This window comes from Schistocerca gregaria, chromosome 1 (genome assembly GCF_023897955.1).
Source record: "Schistocerca gregaria isolate iqSchGreg1 chromosome 1, iqSchGreg1.2, whole genome shotgun sequence".
Taxonomy (NCBI): domain Eukaryota; kingdom Metazoa; phylum Arthropoda; class Insecta; order Orthoptera; family Acrididae; genus Schistocerca; species Schistocerca gregaria.
The window spans coordinates 321,755,266-321,776,914 of record NC_064920.1 but is presented as its reverse complement, the minus strand read 5'-3'; the positions used below and the strand labels follow the sequence as shown (position 1 = coordinate 321,776,914).

General features: G+C 42.1%; 2 protein-coding genes across 3 annotated transcripts in view; one reads left to right on the top strand and one right to left on the bottom strand.

Annotated features, from left to right (window-relative positions):
• The window catches only part of LOC126343800 (somatostatin receptor type 4-like), a 46,096-nt gene extending 24,784 nt beyond the window's left edge, over positions 1 to 21,312 (top strand). The window contains exons 2-3 of the mRNA XM_050001970.1: positions 8,437 to 8,608; positions 19,205 to 21,312. Coding sequence (XP_049857927.1) covers positions 8,437 to 8,608; positions 19,205 to 19,326 — 294 coding nt within the window. The 3' untranslated portion in view covers positions 19,327 to 21,312. The remainder of the gene's footprint in view (positions 1 to 8,436; positions 8,609 to 19,204) is intronic.
• LOC126343774 (protein furry) overlaps positions 1 to 21,649 on the bottom strand; it is a 1,073,323-nt gene that overhangs the window by 550,462 nt on the left and 501,212 nt on the right. The window lies entirely within an intron of this gene.

Here is a 21,649-nt window from a genome sequence, read left to right as displayed (position 1 = left end):
CACTGTGATAGATAATAAAAGTTTTATTTTTTCAAGAAGCAGTAAGAGGTATAACGTGCTTTCACAGGAAAATATGGACAACTGCATACATCGGTGCCCACTTTGATGAAATGTGCTGGTGCCTAGCGGTACCGTAGAAGACCAAATGCTTTTGGTTTAATAAATTCATACGACGAGAATCAAGCAAAGATGAGTTAATCTCTGTAGATCTTGATATCAGCATGTATCACATTTCTGAAAAAATCTGGTATTTTAGGAGAGCGCGGCGAATCAATGCAGCAGAGTAACAGACAGCATAGGATTTGATTCAACGCACAGCATTTACAGATGGAAGCACTCTTTACATGAATGATACAACAGTTGTGCACGTCCGACCAGAAACTCAAACGAACTCACACTTCAAAATAATGTTCCTAGAAGTTCTTCTCTATCCAATGAATTTCTGCCGTGGATTCGTAACGGTAAACGGCACACGAATTTACCATTGCTCCCCTGAGGAGAAAGATTTAAAGAGCCGACAGAGCCAACCGAATCTTGGACAAAAAGGTCGCAGATCAGCTTTGTCGGTAGTGACAATTCTTTGGAAGGACACTCGATTAGCTGAAGTAGCGTATCATGGAAGACTCACTGAATAATGAACAAAGAACTATAATTGGAATGTCTACGGCCAAAAAGTAAGAGCTGGGAACCAACTATCACCACATTCACTCTATGTCCAATTTTGATTTCTTATTGACGTGATGGGAGAATCAAGACTAACATACTAAAACTGGAGCTATTGTCGAATGAGGGCCTCATGGTCGCAGTGTGATTTTCTGGGCTTCAGCTTGTTCCTAAAAATGAAAACGCTGAATAACTCGGCTGTCAACTATACGGAGCTATTACTCTGGAAAACAAAACGAACTCTTTTCCCCTGAATATATATATTCGTATCACAATTTGGCGAACAATACAGTCACAGTAGTAAATAATGGTTTGAAAGTTCTACTGAAACCGATTATCCCCTGCCGGCTTTAATGACGCCATTAACTAAAGGAGAAGAACTATGAGATTCTAATTTAAAATTTTCCAAGCCGGCAGGGACGGGTTGTCTGAAGTATATCATTCGTTGCGGATTTAGATCAGGAGAGTTATTTTACGTGCATCAGTTGCGTTGTGGGAGACCTTCGCAGTCGTTGCCACTGGCCCGAGCCTCATCGAAATTTTCCCAACACGTCCAGAACCGCGCGGGGATTGCAACACTCTCATTAATTAACAGCAGCCTCAAGGGAACTTTTTCCCACGAATCACCTCGTTGTGTGACTCTCAGTAAGCTTTCACTACACGATGAATATTTTTTGAAGTTTTAGTTCGGGGCTTTGCCCTTTACTGATTGCCTGCAAAATTAAGTTCTGGGTGGTTATGCCGCTCGCAGCACCGTGAGGACAGTTAACAGTTTCATGCAGAGGAAGCTGAACCAATCAGTATGCCACTGTGGGTGAAACAAGATCATTCAGCAGGTAGACTGTAGGATTTCAAATGCTCAATAAATTTCCTTAGTCGCTCTGAACAGGGAAAATCTGAGTGTCAGTCATGGACCCTCAGGACGGACGTGAACGATTCACGATGACAGTTCGACTGTAGCGACAGCTGATTGGAAATTGGAACTTTCAAAGTCGGGAGTATGAGGACTGTTCGGAAAGCAAGGAACGATCGCTAGCGCAATGGAAACCACAGTCAAAATCCGTTGGATCTTTGCACATTGTTTGGGCTGTGTCTCTAGTAAGCCCATAGATAGCGTCACATCGCTCTTCTTGAGAGCGTAAAGATGCCTAGAAAATAATGTCTCGCGCTAAGTATAGGTGCCTGCCCAGATATTTCGCCTGATTTTATGCAACCCTACATAACGTAACTGTCATGCAGTTACTTCTTCATGACATTTCTTTGCCCCCTACTGCGGGGACAATCAGGACGCTCCTGCAGCTTTATCTACGGGAAGTATTTGACCACCGACCATACAGCACCTAACTGTCTTGCCCTGATTTTCAGCTCTGTTCGTTTGGACCGCTGGTTTGCACGGACTACGAACTGCAGTCCAGCGCAGAAAATTGTCGGAAAGCACAGGAGGCTGTCTTCTATGACGAGAGCATCGGAAAGTTGGTATAAAACTACGACAGATGTCAAAGTCGGAGCGGTGACTATCTAGAGAAGTAGATGGGGAAAAAAAGTTCTGATTTTCACTGTGGCTTCCATTTCGCGTCAGAGCGTTCCTTATTTTCCGAATAGCTCTCGTACACTGATTTAACCCAAAATGTTGTTTTTTTTCGGTGGCAAGTTTGTATTAGAAAGGGGAACTGATTGAGAATAAACAGTATTGTTTCCGCTGAAGCTGTAATGCGACTTGTTTATTTGCTGACATTGCCGAGATCGCTGCAAGGAGCTTCCAGTAAACGTGAGTATATAATCTCCCGCGTTTGTTGAGACAAATAGAAGTTCGTTATATGTGAAGATTACGTGAGTCAACAAAAAGGATGGAAGATAGATTACGGTTTAGCGCTCGTTGACTACGTGGCCATTAGAGGCGAAGCATCAGTTGGGATTAGGGAAGAATGGGAAGGGAATCCCCGCACCCTTTACAGAGGAACCACCCCTACACTCGGCGGTAGTGACATGTTTTGTCCGAATTTTTACTTTTTAAGTCGGGTTCGTGAGTTATGAGAAATTGGCGATTCTAATGAAAAAGTAATATATTAGAGCAAAGAGTTGATCTAGATCAATCGATTAACGCTTTCTTAGCGAACAGATATGCACAGCGAAGTCGACTAAACGGATCATGTGCTTTGCGTGGGTCGCTGGAAAGAAGCGCTTTGATGATTTTCAGAGACTTCCAAAGAGGAGAGGAGGACGGTGACATGGTATCGCATGTTTTAGCGAACTTTGTCCTCTGTCTTTAATTTTAGGCTCCTAGTGAAGAGTTAGCGATGTCGTGTACCTTTTATTTGATTGTGCTTTATTCTTCATATTAATGGTACTTTTGTATATAGAGTATAACTCAACCAAGTATGAGTGTTGGCTTAAAGAGACCTTCCCAGATAGGCATAAAATATACAACACCTCTGAAAAGTCGATCGTTGCTGCTTGAACACAAACTTTCACTGCAATAAAGTTGGTAACTGAACGAAATGCATAAACCGCCTTCAATATAACAAATCTGGCATGTTACTTTCAGCAGAAAGTGCTGTTTCTATCACTTACTTTGATTCTGCTTAATAATAACGGGAAACGGAACAAATATGAACATGAATGTTATCTGTCCAGTCTTCACAAGACCCTTTACAATGCACTAACCTGTCCTGCGTTAACCAAGCCGATGATTTCCGTTTGCATGTAAACAGTATAATTCGTCCACATGTATGTTACCAAATGGATAGGGGCAACAATGGAGTCTAACACACGGATGATACTATGTAAGACAAAAACGGCACAGAAACGCTTGCTGGAACTATCTTTGTACTAAAGTGAGCGGCACCAGTACATAGAAGAGTCATTGAAGAGTTAACCAATGTTGTACTCGGTAGTAAGCTGCTACATGAATGTCGGCATGCGTCGGTCGTCGAAGAGGAGTATTTCTCGACTATTGATCCTTTGCTTTTCTGCGTAATTCATAGACGATTCTTTTTTTCCATGCTGAACTCGGTTCTGATAAGCTATAATTACGATAGCACACAAAGTAATACATAAGGAATGCGGATTCGACATCAAATCCTATAAACTGCCAGCGTCTGTTCTTTGTTAAATATTGATAAATCAACGCATTTCCCAATCACGCACAGATGCTTAGTACCTACTGACTGAGTAGCCCCATGGTTACGTGTAGAGTTCTAAAACTATCGTAGACTACTGTAGAGCATGTCACGTAAGCGTAGAATAAGGTACCTTTCCTAGTACTCTGGACGGTTAAAGTTGTACCTGCGTCACCTGTACATTAGAAGTGTTGCACACATATCAGGCGTTACCTCATAATTATCGCTTTCTTTGCTATATGATCGGTGTCTTACAAAATTCTCCTACAAGCCGGAAGCGGTAAACTCCCTGGAAACTGAGTGAGGTTATATGATGGGGTTGGTTACTTATGGAACAATATTGTTCTACATAGTTATCCTATTTAAAAGTAAACAGCAGTATTTACAGCAGAATTGAAATTGTCAGTGTTTAATTGAGGTTTTCATCGAAAATTGTTGATTTGTATTATGAAAAAGAGGGATGTTATAGTAAAAATAAGGCAAGCAATACAGATTTATCATACAGCGCAAGAAAACGCAAATTCCTCAGCAAAATGGCAAAACAAAATAAAAAAGGCAAGACAAAAATATATCAGACATCACTTCAATACTTCGTCGAACATATATGGAACATGTTTCTGTTATTCATAAACAACTTTCGCATCTAACAATAATAACTTGTAATTTGATCGTTTTGAACGTTCTACTGAGCATTAAAAATAACAACAATAATTATATATAACTCTTTGTGTTTGTGCATGTAAACTGAACTTACTTTCATCACCTAAAAGTGTAGAAGTTATGCGATCAAATCATTTTCATCACTTCTAAAATACATTTGTTATTGTGTAGGGGTATAAAATACACAACGGAGTAACACTGAATGACGTTCGGTTTTAATTATGTCAAAAGAAGAGAGAGAGAGAGAGAGAGAGAGAGAGAGAGAGAGAGAGAGAAGTCGTTGGTTTCCAGTTTCTCTCTCACGCTCAAGTTTCGTGCTATTGCACTGCGCATCATGTCGCATAGTGTACTCTGTCGGGTAGATGTAAATACGAGCAGAATAAAACTTGTACTTGCTTCTTAAAAAGTTATTTATAAAATGACAGGTTGGTCATTTAAAGGTTTGTTATTGATTAATTGTGGCCGTTCTCGGATACATCACTAGCACAGAAGGAGTTGACAAGAAGGATGAACTTTCATCTGCATTTTAAAACACTACTGCCAGCTATCAGATGTTTTCATTTCCATGGGAGACTGGTCGACAGGAGTTTTATAGTTACGCATTTCACTGCATTCTATGTTGAAATTGGAGTCACTAGGAGACAGTGTTGATCGTTTTTCCTTCTGGTACTGTATTTGTGAATATTAGCCAAACGGAGTTTAAATAAATTTCATTTGGAAATAAATGTAGTGTAAGACTAGATAGTAAGTGGGTAAGCACCATACTGAACAATGGTAGAGTCGAAGCTCAATCCTTGGTGACTCCTGGTTTTTCCCTTCCTTCCTTCCTCCTCCCCCCCCCCCCCCTTTCTCTCTCACAACTCTGGCAATGATTTGTGAACTTTCAACACGCTAAGGTGCGCCGTGGTTCGGAGTTCATATTAAGCTGCAGGGCCTCTATTAGAGAATGGGTACATAGTTCAAAGCTCAGAGAAAAGCAAGAGCATGCCAGCTCCAAGAGGAAGTGCCTAGTAATGCAGCGCGGTGTTCCGAATCACTTTAAGATTTGTGGACTAGAATCACTTTGAGGTTTACGGATTACTTTATCTTAAGGCTTCACTTAATTAGTAATACAGTTAGGTACAAGATTTACATCTGGAAGCCCCACATCCAATTTTAAGCAATTTCTTCTGCGAGTAGAATATATTTCGTCAAAGTAACAAAATATTCGAAAATAGTCTCTTACACGCAACCAAAAATTAAAATGTGTAACACGTAAAATTCTGTATTTTCAAATTTGGAAATTATTATTACGAAGAAAATAGTTGAACTTAAAGATTTAGAAGATATTCCATATGATCTTTCAGTAACAGGAAATAGGCTAGGTTGGCAGTCACAACTGAATGATCGGCATTATATTCACAAATTTTACACACAGTCAATTTGCGCAAAACTACATTTTTATTAGTTTTTCTGTTAATGTTTTTTTGTTCGTTTAAGCTACAATATAACTATCCGGTAAAAAAAGCACTCACCATGATACGATGTAGGAGAGAGCCTAAATGTCCCAAAATGATGAATACGAAAAAGCTTGTCTTTTTTGTTTCAAAATCGTAGGTCACCAGTGTAAGCAAGACCGTTTTGGAACATCGAATGCAATAATCTCTTCCAGATAATGATGTAGCGTTCCTCTTTGAATTATTTGAACAACGTACCAATTTCCTGAATTCCTGTTTATTACAAACAATGAAGAGCCAAGAAACTGATACAAATGCCTAATATCGTGTAGGACTCTCGCGAGCACGCAGAAATGCCGCAACACGACGTGGAATGGACTCGACTAATGTCTGAAGTAATTCTGGAGAGAACTGACACCACGAGTACTGCTGGGCTGTCAATACATCCAGAAGAGTACGAGGGTGTGGAGATCTCTCCTGAACATCACGTTGCAAGGCATCCCACATATGCTCAATAATAATCATGTCTTGGACGTTTGGTGGCCAGAGGGAGTGTTTAAACTCAGAAGCGTGTTCCTGGAGCCACTCTGTACCAATTCTGGACGTGTGGGATTTCGCATTGTCCTGATGGAATAACCCAAGTCCGTCGGAATGCAAAATGGACATGAATGGATACAGATAGGACGCTTACGTGTCACCTGTAAGAGTCGTATCTAGACCTATCAGGGGTCCCATATCACTCCAACTGCACACGCCCCACACCATTAACCACCAGCTTGAACAGTCCCCTGCTCACATGCCCGGTCCATGGGTCATAGGGCTGCCTCCATACAAGTACACGTCCACCCGCTCGATACAATTAGAAACGAGACTCGTCCGAACAGGCAACTTGTTTCCAGTCATCAGCAGTCCAATGTCAGTGTTGACAGGCCCAGACGAAGCTCTGTATCGTGCAGTCATCAAGGGTACACGAGTGGGCGCTCGGTTCCGAAAGCCCATATCGATGATGATTCGTTGAATAGTTCTCATGCTGACACTTGTTGATGGCCCAGCACTGAAATGTGCAGTAATTTGTGTAAATGTTGCACTTCTGTCACGTTGAACGAATCTGTTCCGTCGTTGTTGACCTCGTTCTTGCAGGATCTTTTTCCGTCCGCAGCGATGTCGGAGATCTTGTGTTTTACCCGATTCCTGATATTCACGGTATAGTCGTGAAATAGTCGTACGGGAATACCCCACTCCATTGTTACCTCGGAGATGCTGTGTCCCATCTCTCTTGCGCCGAACTATAACACCACGTTCAAACTCACTTAAATCTTGACAACCTGCCATAGTAGCAGCAGTAACCGATGTAACAACTACGCCAGACACTTGTTGTCTTACATAGGCGTTGCCGACTGCAGCGCCGTATTCTACCCGTTTACATTTCAATACGCATGCCTGTACCAGTTTATTTGGCGCTTCAGTGTAAGAACTAAACTACGCAAGAGTTGCGCCAAGTATTATACGGGGGCTATCCACAAAGTACATTACGTTTTGGAATTAAAAATAAATAAAGTATTGGAATTTTTTTATTATATACAGATGAAAGCCGCACTTAAATGCTACTTTTCTACGTAGCTGCCATTTAAATTAAGGCACTTATCGTAGCGATCGACGAGCTTGGAAATTCCTTCGTCCTAAAATTCGGCCGCCTGCGCCTTCAACCATGTGGTTACGTCTTTTGGGACAGAAAAGGTGTGATTTTTGTGGATTTCCTGGAAAGAGGCACTACAATAAACTCTCAAAGGTATTGCCAAACTCTGCACAACCTCAGAAGAGCAATACAAAACAAGCGCAGCGGAAATTTGGGCTCGAAGATCTTGCTGATTCACAACAACGCCCGGGCCCACACGGCAAATGTCACTCGTGAAGTTCTCGAATCTTTTAAGTGGGAGTTGTTTCCTCATCCGCCGTACAGTCCCGACCTGGCACCGAGCCACTTCCACTTATTCCCACGAATGAAGAAGTGGTTGGCTATGCAGCGTTTTGATGACGACGCACAGCTTCAAGAAGAGGTAACCACGTGGTTGAAGGCGCAGGCGGCCGAATTTTACGACGAAGGAATTTCCAAGCTCGTCCATCGCTACGATAAGTGCCTTAATTTAAATGGCAACTATGTAGAAAAGTAGTATTTAAGTGTGGCTTTTAACTGTATATAACAAAAAAATTCTAATACTTTATTTATTTTTAATTCCAAAACGTAATGTACTTTGTGGATAGTCCTCGTATTAATATAATCGCAACGAAAATGTCTAGTACCTTTTGTAACAGCAACTGAGTCAAGTGTAGCTCTGTGGGCTCTACCTTCAATGTTTTGTTACACCTGGATATGGCATACGTGACGAAACTTGTAGACACTCTTCCTCGACGATGCCAGGCCATTATGAAGACTAGAGGCTGTGTTAAACAGTTATAACGTAGCATCTCATGGCGGTCATTAATTTTACATCCTGGGGGATTATTTTGTATCTGCCACTCTCCATATACCGAGAATTGCTTTATTTATGCGCGCACAGGGGTGGCTGTTGGCGGCGCTGCAGCACGTGGCGAACCCTCTGTTCTACACCAACTTCGGCATCAACTTCGCGCTGTACTGCGCCAGCGGGCAGAACTTCCGACGCGCGCTCGCCGCCATGTGTTGTCCGAGGCTGCTCCGGCGCCGCCGTCCCGACTCGACGCAGGGCACAGGTCAGCACGCCGCCCATTCGCTCACGCTTCATTTGCTACGCTCTGCTTTTCGCCTAGTTCAGTCATGCCAGGAGGGAACCTAACGCTTACTATTTCTTTAACAAATTTTCTAAAGGCCAGTTTTCTTTCCATCCGTAATCTACTTGCTTAACTGAATAGATAACGCGAATAGACTATTAATGTTACAACTGGAGACTGACCATGTCTTACGCTAATGGCCATTAAAATTGCTACACCAGTAACGATAGGAAATAACGATAGTTCACTTCATAAAAATTGATTAAAAGGACATCCGCAACTGCGCATTGTGGAACCAGAAATAAACCGCTTGAGCTGTAAATAATTTTGTTGGTTCAGTCACGAACAGTTTCGGCCGATTAAAAGCCAATCTTCAGGTGAATAAAAACCATGACACGCGCGTATCGGCGCACATTGGGCACCAGGCTATTGGCAGGTAACTGCCCAACGTGAAGCCAAGGTACGGTACAACTGAAGCGGTTTATTGTCTGGTTTCACGATATTTTACTTTTCGTGCATCTACAGTATAGTGGAATAACACATTATTAAATCTGTTCCTGATTTGCGAGAAATGCTAATTTTACACAGCTGCCATCTCTGGCAGCAACGATGGCTCCAACCCTACTGGGCGCTGAGTCGAACTGAACTTAAGAGGATAGTTACGCCATTCGATGGTGCTCCTGCTCTATGCCAGCGTTAATGAATCGTAATGGCTGGCGAGTGGTGGCGTGTCAGTCTCTCGGCATCCCATTATCAGATATGTTCAAAGGGTACCAGATCTGGAGAATTTGTTATCCAGGAAAACAGTGTAACACTTTCTGTATGGACATAGAACAGGGCAGCACCGAGAATACGTCTTGCTTTATATTACTGACAGATAAGGCCACTGGAACCTCTAAGATATGGCAGAGGCACCGTCCTTAAAAATAAGAAATACAACTACTGCATTCCATATTACCAGTTATGCGTAATGACAAATCATACCTTCTAGTTAGGTAATGGTCCCATGTGAGAACGCAATTTGACAGCAATCGTTCTCTTGGGCGCCTCCACACAGGGATACATCTTCCGTATTGCTGTACGCATAACGTGAACCCATATGGAAAGATGGTCTGATGCCACCTCTTGTGGCCAGTGTTTCTGCTAGGCGCACCACTGTCAGCGACCATCTCTCTGCTCCCAAGTCAAAGTACGCCGCACAATGGTCGCATTGCTAACATCACATGGTGCTCCATATGTCGTCGCACTGTCAGTGTAGACACCGCCCTTGCTGCAAATCTACCCGCGTGGGGCCGTTGAGATTGAACATGGCCTTGACTAAGGACCCCATACACTTCATATTGGCTTAACAATAGTGAGACACCGAGACCCGTCGCGATAGAGGAGCACATTAAAGCGCCCACTTCAGGGACAGTGGAAGGTGCATCGGCCCCGGATCGAATCTGGCCGGGGGAATGATCACCGGGTCCGTTGTGCCGGCCAGCCTGGATGTGGTCCTTAGTCGATTTCCCACATCCAGTGACCAAAATACCTGTATGGTACTCAAACGCAGAGTACACAATCATTCAGAAAATCGGTGTCATACTTGAACATACAATTTACGCCATACTTTTACAACTGAAGTGCAGAAATTTCGTCCCGGGGGCAGTGGTGGCGTCACACAGGAAGGGCATCCGGCCATCAACTGCCACTAATTCACTAAGGGGAGAAATGTCATGGGATAGTAGTATGTACAGATGGCGGTAGTATAGGGTTCAGAAGTTACAAACGGGCGATTCATTGGCGGAGCTGTCATTTGTACTCAGGTGATTTATGTGAAAAGTTTTCCAATGTTATTATGGCCGCACGACGGGTGTTAACAGACTCTGAACGCGGAATGCTAGTTGAAGCTAGACACATGAGTCATTCCATTTCGGAAGTTGTTAGGGAATTCAATATTCCGAGATCCACAGTGTCAAAAGTGTGCCGAGAATGCCAAATTTCAGGCATTACCTCTCACCACGGACAATCTATATCTACATAGATACTTCGCAAGCCACCATACGGTACATACCGTGTATCACTACTAGTCATTTGCTTTCCTGTTCCCTCGCAAATAGAGCGAGGAAAAAATAACTGCCTATATGTCACTCTATGAGCCGTAATTTCATGTATCTCATCTTCGTGGTCCTTACGCACAAGGTTGTTGGCGACAGTCGAACAGTTCGGCAGTTACCTTCAAATACCGGTTCTCTAAATTTTCTCACAGGATTTTTCGAAAAAAACACCATCTTCCCTCCAGGCATTCCCGTTTCAATTCCTGAAGGATCTCCGTAACACGTGTTGTTCGAACCTACCGGTAACAAATCTAACTGCCCGCCTCTGAACTGCTTCGATGTCTTCCTTGAATCCGATCTAGTACGGATCCCAAACACTCGAGCACTACCCAAGAATAGGTCGTACTAGCATCCTATATGCAGTCTCCTTTACAGGTGAACCACTCTTTCCTAAAATATTCCCAATAAACCGCAGTCGACCAGTCGCCTTCCCTTCCACAGTTCACACATGCTTGTTTGCTCTGCAACGTTACGCCCAGATATTTAAACGACTGGACTGTGTCGGGCAGAACACTAGTAATACTATCTCCGAACATTACAGATTTGATCTTCCCACTCATCCGTATTAACCGCATCTTTCCACATTTAGGCCTAGCTGTCATTCATCACGCCAACTGAAAATTTTGTCTAAATCGTCTTGTATCTCCCTACAGTCACTCAGCTTCGACCTCTTACTGTACACCAAGGTGTATCAGCAAACAACCGCATATTTCTGCCCACCCTGTCAGCCAAATCATTTCTTAATATAGAGAATAACAGCAGTGCTATCACACTTCCCTGGGGCACTCCTGACGATACTCCTGTCTCGAACACTCGCCGTCGAGGACAACATACTGGTTTCTATTATTTAAGAAGTTTTCGAGCCGCTCACATATCTGTGAATTTAATTCCATATGCTCTTACCTTCGTTAACAGCCTGCAATTGGGCGCCGTGTCAAATGCTTTCCAGAAACCTGTTGCTCTTCATCCATAGTTCACAGTGTATCACGTGAGAAAAGGGCAAGCTGAGTTTCGCACGAGAGATGCTTCCCAAAACCATGAAAATGAGTGACATAGGCTTCTCAGTCTCACGAGAAATGATTATATTTGAACTGAGGTCATGTTAAAGGATTCTTAAGCAAACCGAATTTAGTAATATTGGACTGTAATTTTGCGGGTCAGTTGATTTACCCTTCTTATATACTGGCGTCGCCTGTGCCTTTTTCCAGTCACTTGGGGGCTTTGTACTGGGCGAGAGATTTCACGGTAAATGTAAACTGGGTAAGTGGCCAATGCCGTAGAGTACTCTTTGTAAAACCGAACCAGGATTCCATCTGAACCTGGTGATTTATTTACTTTCATATCTTTCAGTTGTTTCTCTACGGCAGGGATGCTTATTACTATGTCGTCTCTGTGGGAGTCTTTCCGATTGTTGAACGACGGTATGTTTGTACTATCGTCCCGTATGAATGGTGTGAAATGTAGTGCTCTATGACCTTCACGTAACAACCGTGAGCAGTGGCGTTTGGGTAGAGTCGTCAGAGCTAACAGACAAGCAACACCGTGCGAAATACTCGCAGAAATCAATCTGGAACGTACGACGAACGTATCTCTTAGGATAGCGCGGCGAAATTTGGCGTTAATGGGCTATGGCAGCAGACGACCAACGCGAGAGCCTTTGCTAACAGCACGACATCGCCTGCAACGTCTTTCCTGGGCCTGTGAAAAATCTATTGGACCACAGACTCCTGGAAAGCCATGGCCTGGTCAGATGAGTCCCAATTTCAGTTGGTAGGAGCTGTGGCGCCGACCCCACGAAGCCATGGACCCAAGTGTCAAGAAGGCACTGCGCAAGCTGGTGGTGGCTCCTTAATCGCGTGGGCTGTGTTTGCATGGATGCTGCACTACGTCCGGCAAAAGTGGGTCAGACACGATATTAGGAGACATCAGATTTGTTTTGTCACCTCAGTGTATTCCCAAAGTTCTTATAAAAATGCGAACCCTTAGAGAAAAGGCAAAAAGCGAAGTAGAAGAAGAAATAAGACCGCTACCAGGAATATCGTGAACTAAGAATCGCAGTCTCGATAGGTCATAATCCAGCCGCACTTAAATTCTGACACATAATGTTTGACTTTTCACTTGCTTATACGAAGGATAACACGCTCTTTTTACAGTCAACGTTCAAACGTGATTTCTGAATTAGAAACCCGCTTTGTAAACTTTCTTTATATATACAGAATGTAGAATACGCTACTCCAGCCTACTTTGTGCGATTGTGTTGAAATGATAGTTATTTGCAATCTAAGCATGTAGTACACTTCCTTTCCTTTGACGCTTATTGCATGCCATTTTCATGATGTTGCAAGTTTAATGGCCAGTAGTGCATATTCTGACGACAGAACGTCAAAAACTTCGTGAGAGCATGTACATCAGCCATGATGGAGACGAAACTAAAGTAGTCGGAGCTGTTTCACGGAGATCATTGAAGTCAAGCTTTATTCAATACGTAAGATCATCGATCAAGAAAGGCATTTGTTTGGTCTCTTAAAACACCACGCTTAACGACATAACAAGAGCACAGACGATGCAGTTATACTTTTTAAAAGCGGAATGTATGTACACCCGTAATATGACGAAAAATTTTAATATCTGATCACCGAATCCTAGCGATTCCTTCTGAGAAGAGATAAATATTACGTTGCTGAACAATCATAGATATATCTGACATTATGTCGTCCACATGCACTCAATGAGTCCAAGATAGTTAATGGCAGATGTCAAGTTTTATAAATGAAGTACAGTAGATGAATGAAAAGTTGTCACTTAACACAATCATGAAAACAATAGATTTTCATCCGTGAAACATGTTTACGGATAACAGAACAAAATCTTATGTGGTCATTTCGAACTTTAGAAAAAAAAATTATCTGTAACAAGCCACTTCACGTTCACGTAATTTTCACATAATATTTCATAATTCTACAATTCTGTAAGCATTGCTAAAATATACTGGTCTATCAGTAAGGTTGATATTTAATGTGAGTTTATTAACGCACTCTTCATTGACTGTGTCAGTAACTATAGTTATATACTGTATGTTGCTAATTTGGCCCGTTCAACTAATACTGGAAGCTGAAAGAAAAGAAAAGCAATGAACTGATGATTGCACACCGAGAAGAAAATATAGTTCACGCTACTGTGCTCTCGGGTGTCAACAATTCTCTGTTTTTCCTGAGAGTAAGAAACAGATGTAAGCGGCAAAGAATTGGCAGAGAAGTAGATCATATACGAGCGCTGGTGTGAAGATGATATCTTAATTTTATTCACAGGTTAGAGCTAAAATTGGATTCTACGAAGCAAGATCATTCAACAGAAAGAAATGGAAGTTCTGCTTGCTATCCTACAAAGAGAAGCATTTAATATAGGTGCTATTAGCGCGCTTTGCTTTTCAGCGCGAGTAAAATTAATCAGTGATCGACAAAAGTGGTGAACGGCTTTTAAATTACTATTTCTCAGAACTGTGCACAGCACGCAGCATTTTCGAGGGCTTACGAAGGGAGATAGACATAATCCAGCGACACGTTGTAATTTGTTTATCCAACATTTCTCTTAATATTTATTTTTCCTTCCTCTTCTCTTCTCTCTCTCTCTCTCTCTCTCTCTTGCCGAGAATATTGGGTTTTCTCACTGCATAAGAATTCCTGTAGACTCCGCTATCAAGGCACGAAAAAGGGGGGACATATTACCTGCGACAGAAAAATCGTCAACCCAGCAGAGTTTGAATAATAACCAAAAACGCATTGGGGGAAAAGTGCGAAAAAGTTTGGCGAAGGTAAATTATACGTACGTAACGCCGTAGGAGGGAAATAAATTACAATAGTCTCTTATCTCTTTCGGCTTTGTGCTACTTGACAACAACAGTCTCTCTACTTTTGAATGAGTTTTCCATTGCTCGTGTGTTCAGGTAGGAGAAGTAAATTCTTAAAATCGTAAGCACTGGTAAAGAACAAAATATAAATTACAGACCTTTTGTAAGATCAATTAGGAGATACCAGACGTATTTTTCGAGGAGCCTTTGGCATTAGGCATTGTGTATTGCATTCCTCTGAGTCCTAGTTGATATATAAATGCTGCGAATAATCTTGTACAGAAAAACAACAAGATTACAAGCAAAAAGTAGTTGTTATGCTTAGTGTAAATGAAAACCGAGTTATTGGGACTCTAGTTACTTTTAAGTCAATGAGCAAACCAATTGCACCCGAGTGTCTCCTTTAAGACTGCATCTTATGATGTGTTTAAGAAATGAGGTACGTTATTGGAATGGCGTCGTCAGTCAAACTGAGATGTTTCTAATTCCAGTGAAGTCACTGAGGTTAGCAACGTTATCTTCCGATCGCGTTCCGAATGTTTAAGGACCTTTCTTTGTTATCTAAACTCGAAAACAGGAGAAGATTATGAAGACAGTTTCTGATCTACTGTTAGGTCTTCTCAGTCTGCTTTCACACTATAAATCGCTGTTAATTATATACGCAGAACACGTGTGCTATGACAGCATGTGACAGATTGAACTTTAACACTTGAGACGGATGTCGTAAGCAGAATTGTAATAGCGCCAGTAAATAGATTGAGAAAATAAATTTAAGCGTCACCGTTTAAAACAACGGTATGTGTTGCGTAACGGATACGCAATACCCAAGTTTTGCGCAGAGAACCGAAAAGAGCACCGCGACTGATGTGGGACAAAAAAGCGTTGTGTTGCCGTCATTGGCCTCCCGTAGAATATAGCATTCGGAACTGCGGCTACTGCATTTTAAGCTAGTAATTTCAAGGAAACGACGCAAAACATCGCAGTTCTGAGGATTTCCTCTCCTCCCTATTTCTGCGAAAAGTAACGCTGGCGGCTCACAGTTCTCCATGAATATCTGTTCACTTTTTTGCTCAAAGTGAATGAACGAAAAATGACAAAAAATTTTCAGAAAATTAGCTCTATCAGTAAACCAAATGAAATTACAAACTTTGTAGGCGTAATTCATGACATATATTTATGATTTCCTGCACACATATAGTGCATTTCAGAAAAAAAAACAGGTTGGTTATAATTAAGCTTTCGCTACTTGAGAGGGCCTCTATGAAAAACGACTTATCGTAGGACAATGGAACTTTGTGGAAACATTTGTAAGAACATGCGAACGAGAAAAAATGAAAAAAATTAAGAAGAAACACACTTTAATTTTCGCATGAGAGAGTAACAATTGTTAATAGCGTATCACGTTTACGTTCCAGGTTACAAACGTCGATCAGTGTCGCGACCAATTGCAACCCACGAGAGCCTGGAACCGCACTATACCGCTGCCCGAAACGTCTGTTGGGATGTTGGCTACCTCCCCCGCTACCCTCATCTTCAACGTCCAACGATAATAAACTATGTCCTTCAGATGACCTCACAGCCAGCAGATACACGCGGCCAGATATGGTAATATTGGTGGTCACGCAGTTTGGAGACATCGGTCAATGATTCAGTTTTCTCCAGATGTATTACGGAGTAACCATGTGGCCTCAGAAACAATACGAGATGGAGCTCCATCGTGAATCAAAACAGTGGAGTCCAAAGCACCTCTATCCCGCCGAACAGACATCACAGGTTGGCAAAGCAGATCACACTGCATAGCCTTAGACCCTTGGGTCCGAGTTACACGAAGAAAAATGGACTAATCATGAACTGTGCCGTGAAGGCACATCACAGAGTGTGACGTTCATTATGCAGGGGAACTTCAACGTTCGTTGGCCGTCACGATTCCCAAATGCGATAATTGTGAGTGTTCACTGGTCCAGTGAGCGTAAGTGTGCTTCATCACTCCAAAAAATCTTACAAACTCAAATACAAAACTTAAGAGCAAAGTCTACGTGAATGTCTGCGTCAAGTGGACAAAGATGGTGAGATATGTTCACAGTTAGTACGGATACCATTTCAAAATCTTTCGCAGCACTTTCGAGTGGTGGGCCATAGAATGTTCAGCTTTCGTCACAGCTCGTGCACTGCATAAAGATCACACACTGTGTCCAGCATCCTCAACAACGGTAACAATTATAAAGCAATTGGCCGCCGGCCTCTCTTAGGAGCAAACGGCAAGTCGTAACCTTAACACTAATAACAATACAACAATCTGAACATCTTTCCTATGAAGTTGGGTACCAACAAGGTTAATAGTTTTCCGTCCCTACTGGCTCAGTTTAATTAGAACCGCAGTGTATCATCGAGCTCCGTTTTCGTGGAGAATGGACAGCTTGATCTACATAAGGCGAGACACACAAGTCATCTATCTTTATCATGCATGATACTGACCTACTGTGGACTATGTTCTATGACATATATTCACTCGGAAAGTCTCGTTCGGGTGATGAAACTATGGCGTTTTAAACTGCACGCTTCTGCAGCATTCGTGGAGGCTGTGGGACTGAAAAAGAAATGTTTGCCTATTTAAGGAAAAGAGGGAAGACATGCGTTGTTTCTTTCAGCTTCACAGTTTGTACCAACTTCCACAGAGAAGCAACCAGGGAAGAAGTCATACAAGTCTTGCGTTTCTGCATTTTCGGCACATCTTCATCCTATTAATCTATTATTCACTGCGTAAAACAATATATGGAACAAAGCAATTTAAAGAAGATCTCGCATTCAAGCAGAATATTTAACGACTAAAACTAATCTAGAGTGTTAATACAGAAAAGAAAACAAATTAACCGGTTAGCGCTACGAATTAATCAACTAATGGATCGAATATGCATTAGTACTAACAGTTACTAACTACGAGGACGACGACAAACCACTAACCGAAAAATTGACATAATAACAGTTTGAGCGCTGTACACAACTTGTTTGATTTTAGTTAGCGTGGGAGCAGCGAAGGAGTGGCTAAGAGAGCGCTTGCCTAAGAGAACGCCGACTTGGACGGAGACAACGGCGACAAGTGGCTACCGGGACACGCCAACAAAACAGGTACACAATAACAATCAGCAGCTGTCAGCGAAGGGATTCATGATTCGTGTGCCGTATTCGATCCAAAACTTGTTTTCGCAACCATTAAGGGCAGCTGAGTAGGGTGCCCCAGCGATAGGACTTACTCATATTTACAGCATCCAATCACGGCTATTGTCTTGAGATAATACTGTATATTGTTGATCTTTGACTAAATGTATTAAAGCAGCTCTGCACAGCTACACCATGTATTATCTACTACTGTTTTCAGGTTCAACGGGCGACACAATGCACCTTGTAACAACTGCCCAGTCACAAGGTGTCAACGGACCGGGAATCACGATGGTATAACTCTGTTCGTGGGTTCTGGTAATTACAATAACACCAAAACACTAATCGCTGCACGACGTTTATTTGTCCAGGCATTGTTCAGTACTAAATCTCACTGCCAGTAAGAACTACACTAACCATACCCGACACCCAGTAATAGTTTCATTGTAAATTAATGCCTCACTTCCCGTAGGTCACTTCCTTTACACGTAATTAAAATAAAAAATGCAGAGTACAATAATACATCCACAAATATAATTTTATGAAACGACTGAAACATCCATGTTGACACCTTTCTGTTTAGTTCAAAGGTTCAAATGGCTCTGAGCACTATGGGACTTAACTTCTGAGGTCATCAGTCCCCTAGAACTTAGAACTACTTAATCCTAACTAACCTAAGGACATCACACACATTCATGCCCGAGGCAGGATTCGAACCTGCGACCGTAGCAGTCGCGCGGTTCCGGACTGAAGCGCCTAGAACCGCTCGGCCACCGCAGTCGGCTCTGTTTCGTGAGTGTATTTTACTGTCTTTGCATAAAGCCATGGTCCTGTGACCGGAACTGCAATTAGAATTTCACTGTAAACAGCCCATCTATTTGACTTTGAACTTAATTATTTTTACCTAACACTTTTAGACTAGCAGCACAGATTAATCTAACACCAACACAAGTATTTGTTCTTTGAATCGCACAACGATGCATTTCACTGTTAGAGCACTATATTACGATTACTTTATGCGAGGTCATGTTACTGATTTTTCACAGATCATAAAACTACTCTCTAGTACTTGATCATATCTGTAAAACAGAAGACTAAAATTTATCAGCATTCGAATTGCAGACGCAAGTACGAATCAGGGACATACGTCCCCGGATGAACTGAGAAAGGAAATGACATACCAGACCATCAAAAGCCTCCATCCCACCAGTTTTTTACAATTTATTTGATATCAACTTTAGCTCCCTCCCTCTAGATTGCCTTCCCATTTGAGATTTAGTCGGAAAACATGTCGTTTAATTAGAAGGGTGTAACTTGAGTGAGTCTGTACACGGACCGCCGAGTGCCAACTCAACTCAGGGAGGGAGCGAGGAGAGGCAAATTAACTCCGGCCTCCCTCGCCGCTGCTCTCGCGCCATGCCAGCAGGGCGGCCCTCGCTGACCGCCACCCCTCTCCTCGCCTTTCTTCTGTTCCAGTAGTATCGGAGTTCTACCTGCGGCCGTCAGGTTCCGGGGGTCGGCGGCGGACCGTCACCATCAACGGCTTCCAGGCGGCCGGCTCGTGGCGCGACGCCCACGAGATGCTGCCGCTGACCAAGTGAACTCCGGGCGGTCTGTCCCGTGCAGCCTTCGCCACTCCCCATCCGCTTCCAGAAGTCATCTCCGATATCTACCGCCTGTGCATTGATACTCAATGTACAGCACTTCTGCTGGTGACAATTTTACTCTTTTACATGCGCTATCTTCCACTTCCCCTACGCGATACACATCTTCCACACATATCGACGTACCAGCAACTACATTCTACAATATCGACAAACTGAAAACCACCGCCGTCCACCTTATCTCACAGACTCAAACGCTCGAGTTGAAAAGGTTCGCCGGCGTGTGTACAAAGAAAGAAATGTCGCGCAGCTACCAGCATCGGTCTAACCTTTCCTCGTGACGTCACTTAGCCACTCACGTGCCGGTGTTGCTGCAAATTGATCAAGTCGGTCCCATGAGGTAGAACGGTCCGATTCCAACGCTTCTGTGACATGTCATATCGAGGTGGCTGACGAAAATAGAGCCTAGAATCCCCGCGATAGCAGCCAGCATTATTAGGCATCGGTGGCTGTGCCCAATGCGGCGCTCTTCCCACGTCTCTTGCCGTTCAAACAGCTCTTCGCGAAACCTATTACGCCGTCACAAACTAAAAGACTGGACACCTGTAGAACACAAGTTAGGAAGACGTAAGTTAAGATCCATATTAATTCCTTACAAGAGACAAATTTTTCTGAGACAGCTTCTTGCATTATTTTACTGCCGATATGTCCGAATAAATTCGCTACGTACGATGTATTACAGCTACAAAACTTTTAAATAGTTTTACTTTTTTAACCATTGGTAATTCACGCAACAGAAAATTTTCCCTCTGAACACTGTAACTGATGAAGCTCTTCAGGGGCGTTCATGGAAACGTACGATTCCTACTTCACAATAGAGAAGCAAATAAAAACTATACTTACCGTGACGTACAAAATGTGCACAGTATAAATAAGAGAGAATCAACTCACTCATGATGCTATACTTTGTACTCAGAGACGAAATATTATCACTACCGAATGAATTTCACACCCCTATAACATCACGGACCTAGTAGTTAATCCTAAAAGATGAATTTCTTTGTACTATACCTGGATACAGCCCGAGTGGTAGAAGGAACTACACCTCCTTTACCTTCAGGCTAAGGAAAAGTTTTGGAACACCAGTTATATACCGGCTCCACTTACGTTACAGAGCTTTCACTACAACATACCCATCGATAGTGACCTTTCTTACACCCGGTCACTGCTAAATATGCAGAGAGAATTAATGGAAAATATGACCTACATCAATATAGGAAGAAATGTTTCAGAGATAGGAGTATCAAATGCTTCTAAAACGTTTACACAGATTATAAACACGGGATGTACGTCAACATAAGTAAACTATTCACGTCTAGTTGGTCCAGCTAAACACAGTATTCAACGGACATGAAAAATACAGGGGAAAACAGATCATTTTTAAAACACACATACTGTACTCTGCCCACTTTTATATTTACCTCAAAATTTCTTGTTCAAAACAGACAGCTATTTTATATCAGAATACGCTTACAATGAATGCCATTTTCGAACATTTACTTTTTCAAAGACTACTGTGTTTCGTTTTATGAAGGTAGCTTCATAAATCAAGCGACGCAGCCGTGCTTTTCCTTATGATGACAAAGCTGTTGGTGGACTAGGCTGCAATGAAAAAATAGGTATTGTAATGTTACTAAGTCATGTACAAAGCATTTCATTCAATATTGTCTGTGTGTTTGAGTGATATTATGTAAGTTTATAAAAAAGTCATGTAATACCATTCTTTTACAACCAAAGTATTTTAAAAACCTTTGCTCCTCAACGTTCTAGTCAATAATGAAGCGTGATAATTATTTAAACAGATATACTTGATCTATATTATCTTTTATTTTTGTTCTTTTGAAGTGTGTATATTGTATACAAATTCTTGTTCACCTAAATTTCAATGTATATAATTCTTCGTAATAAAATAATTAACTTAAATCATATCAACTAAAGCGATTAATATAGCAGTCTGGAGTATTAATTTTTCCAACAATACCTGTTTAACGATTTGACGAAGCGTAACACTCAGCAGCAACGAAAACTGATATTATATAAACATACCTACAAAGCCTGATTCCCATGGTACGATCCGGCGTGATGCAAAGAATGGTGAGGATCTGACGAACTTACACAACGTATTGAGAGGTTTTCTGGAGAATCAAACCACCTTAGCCTTATAGTACCAACATTCATAAGTATCAGAAAAACCGCTTCTTGTTGCAGCCCGCCTTTTCCTTCTGTAGTCAAAGTTTGGTAATTCTTTCTCACCAACCTG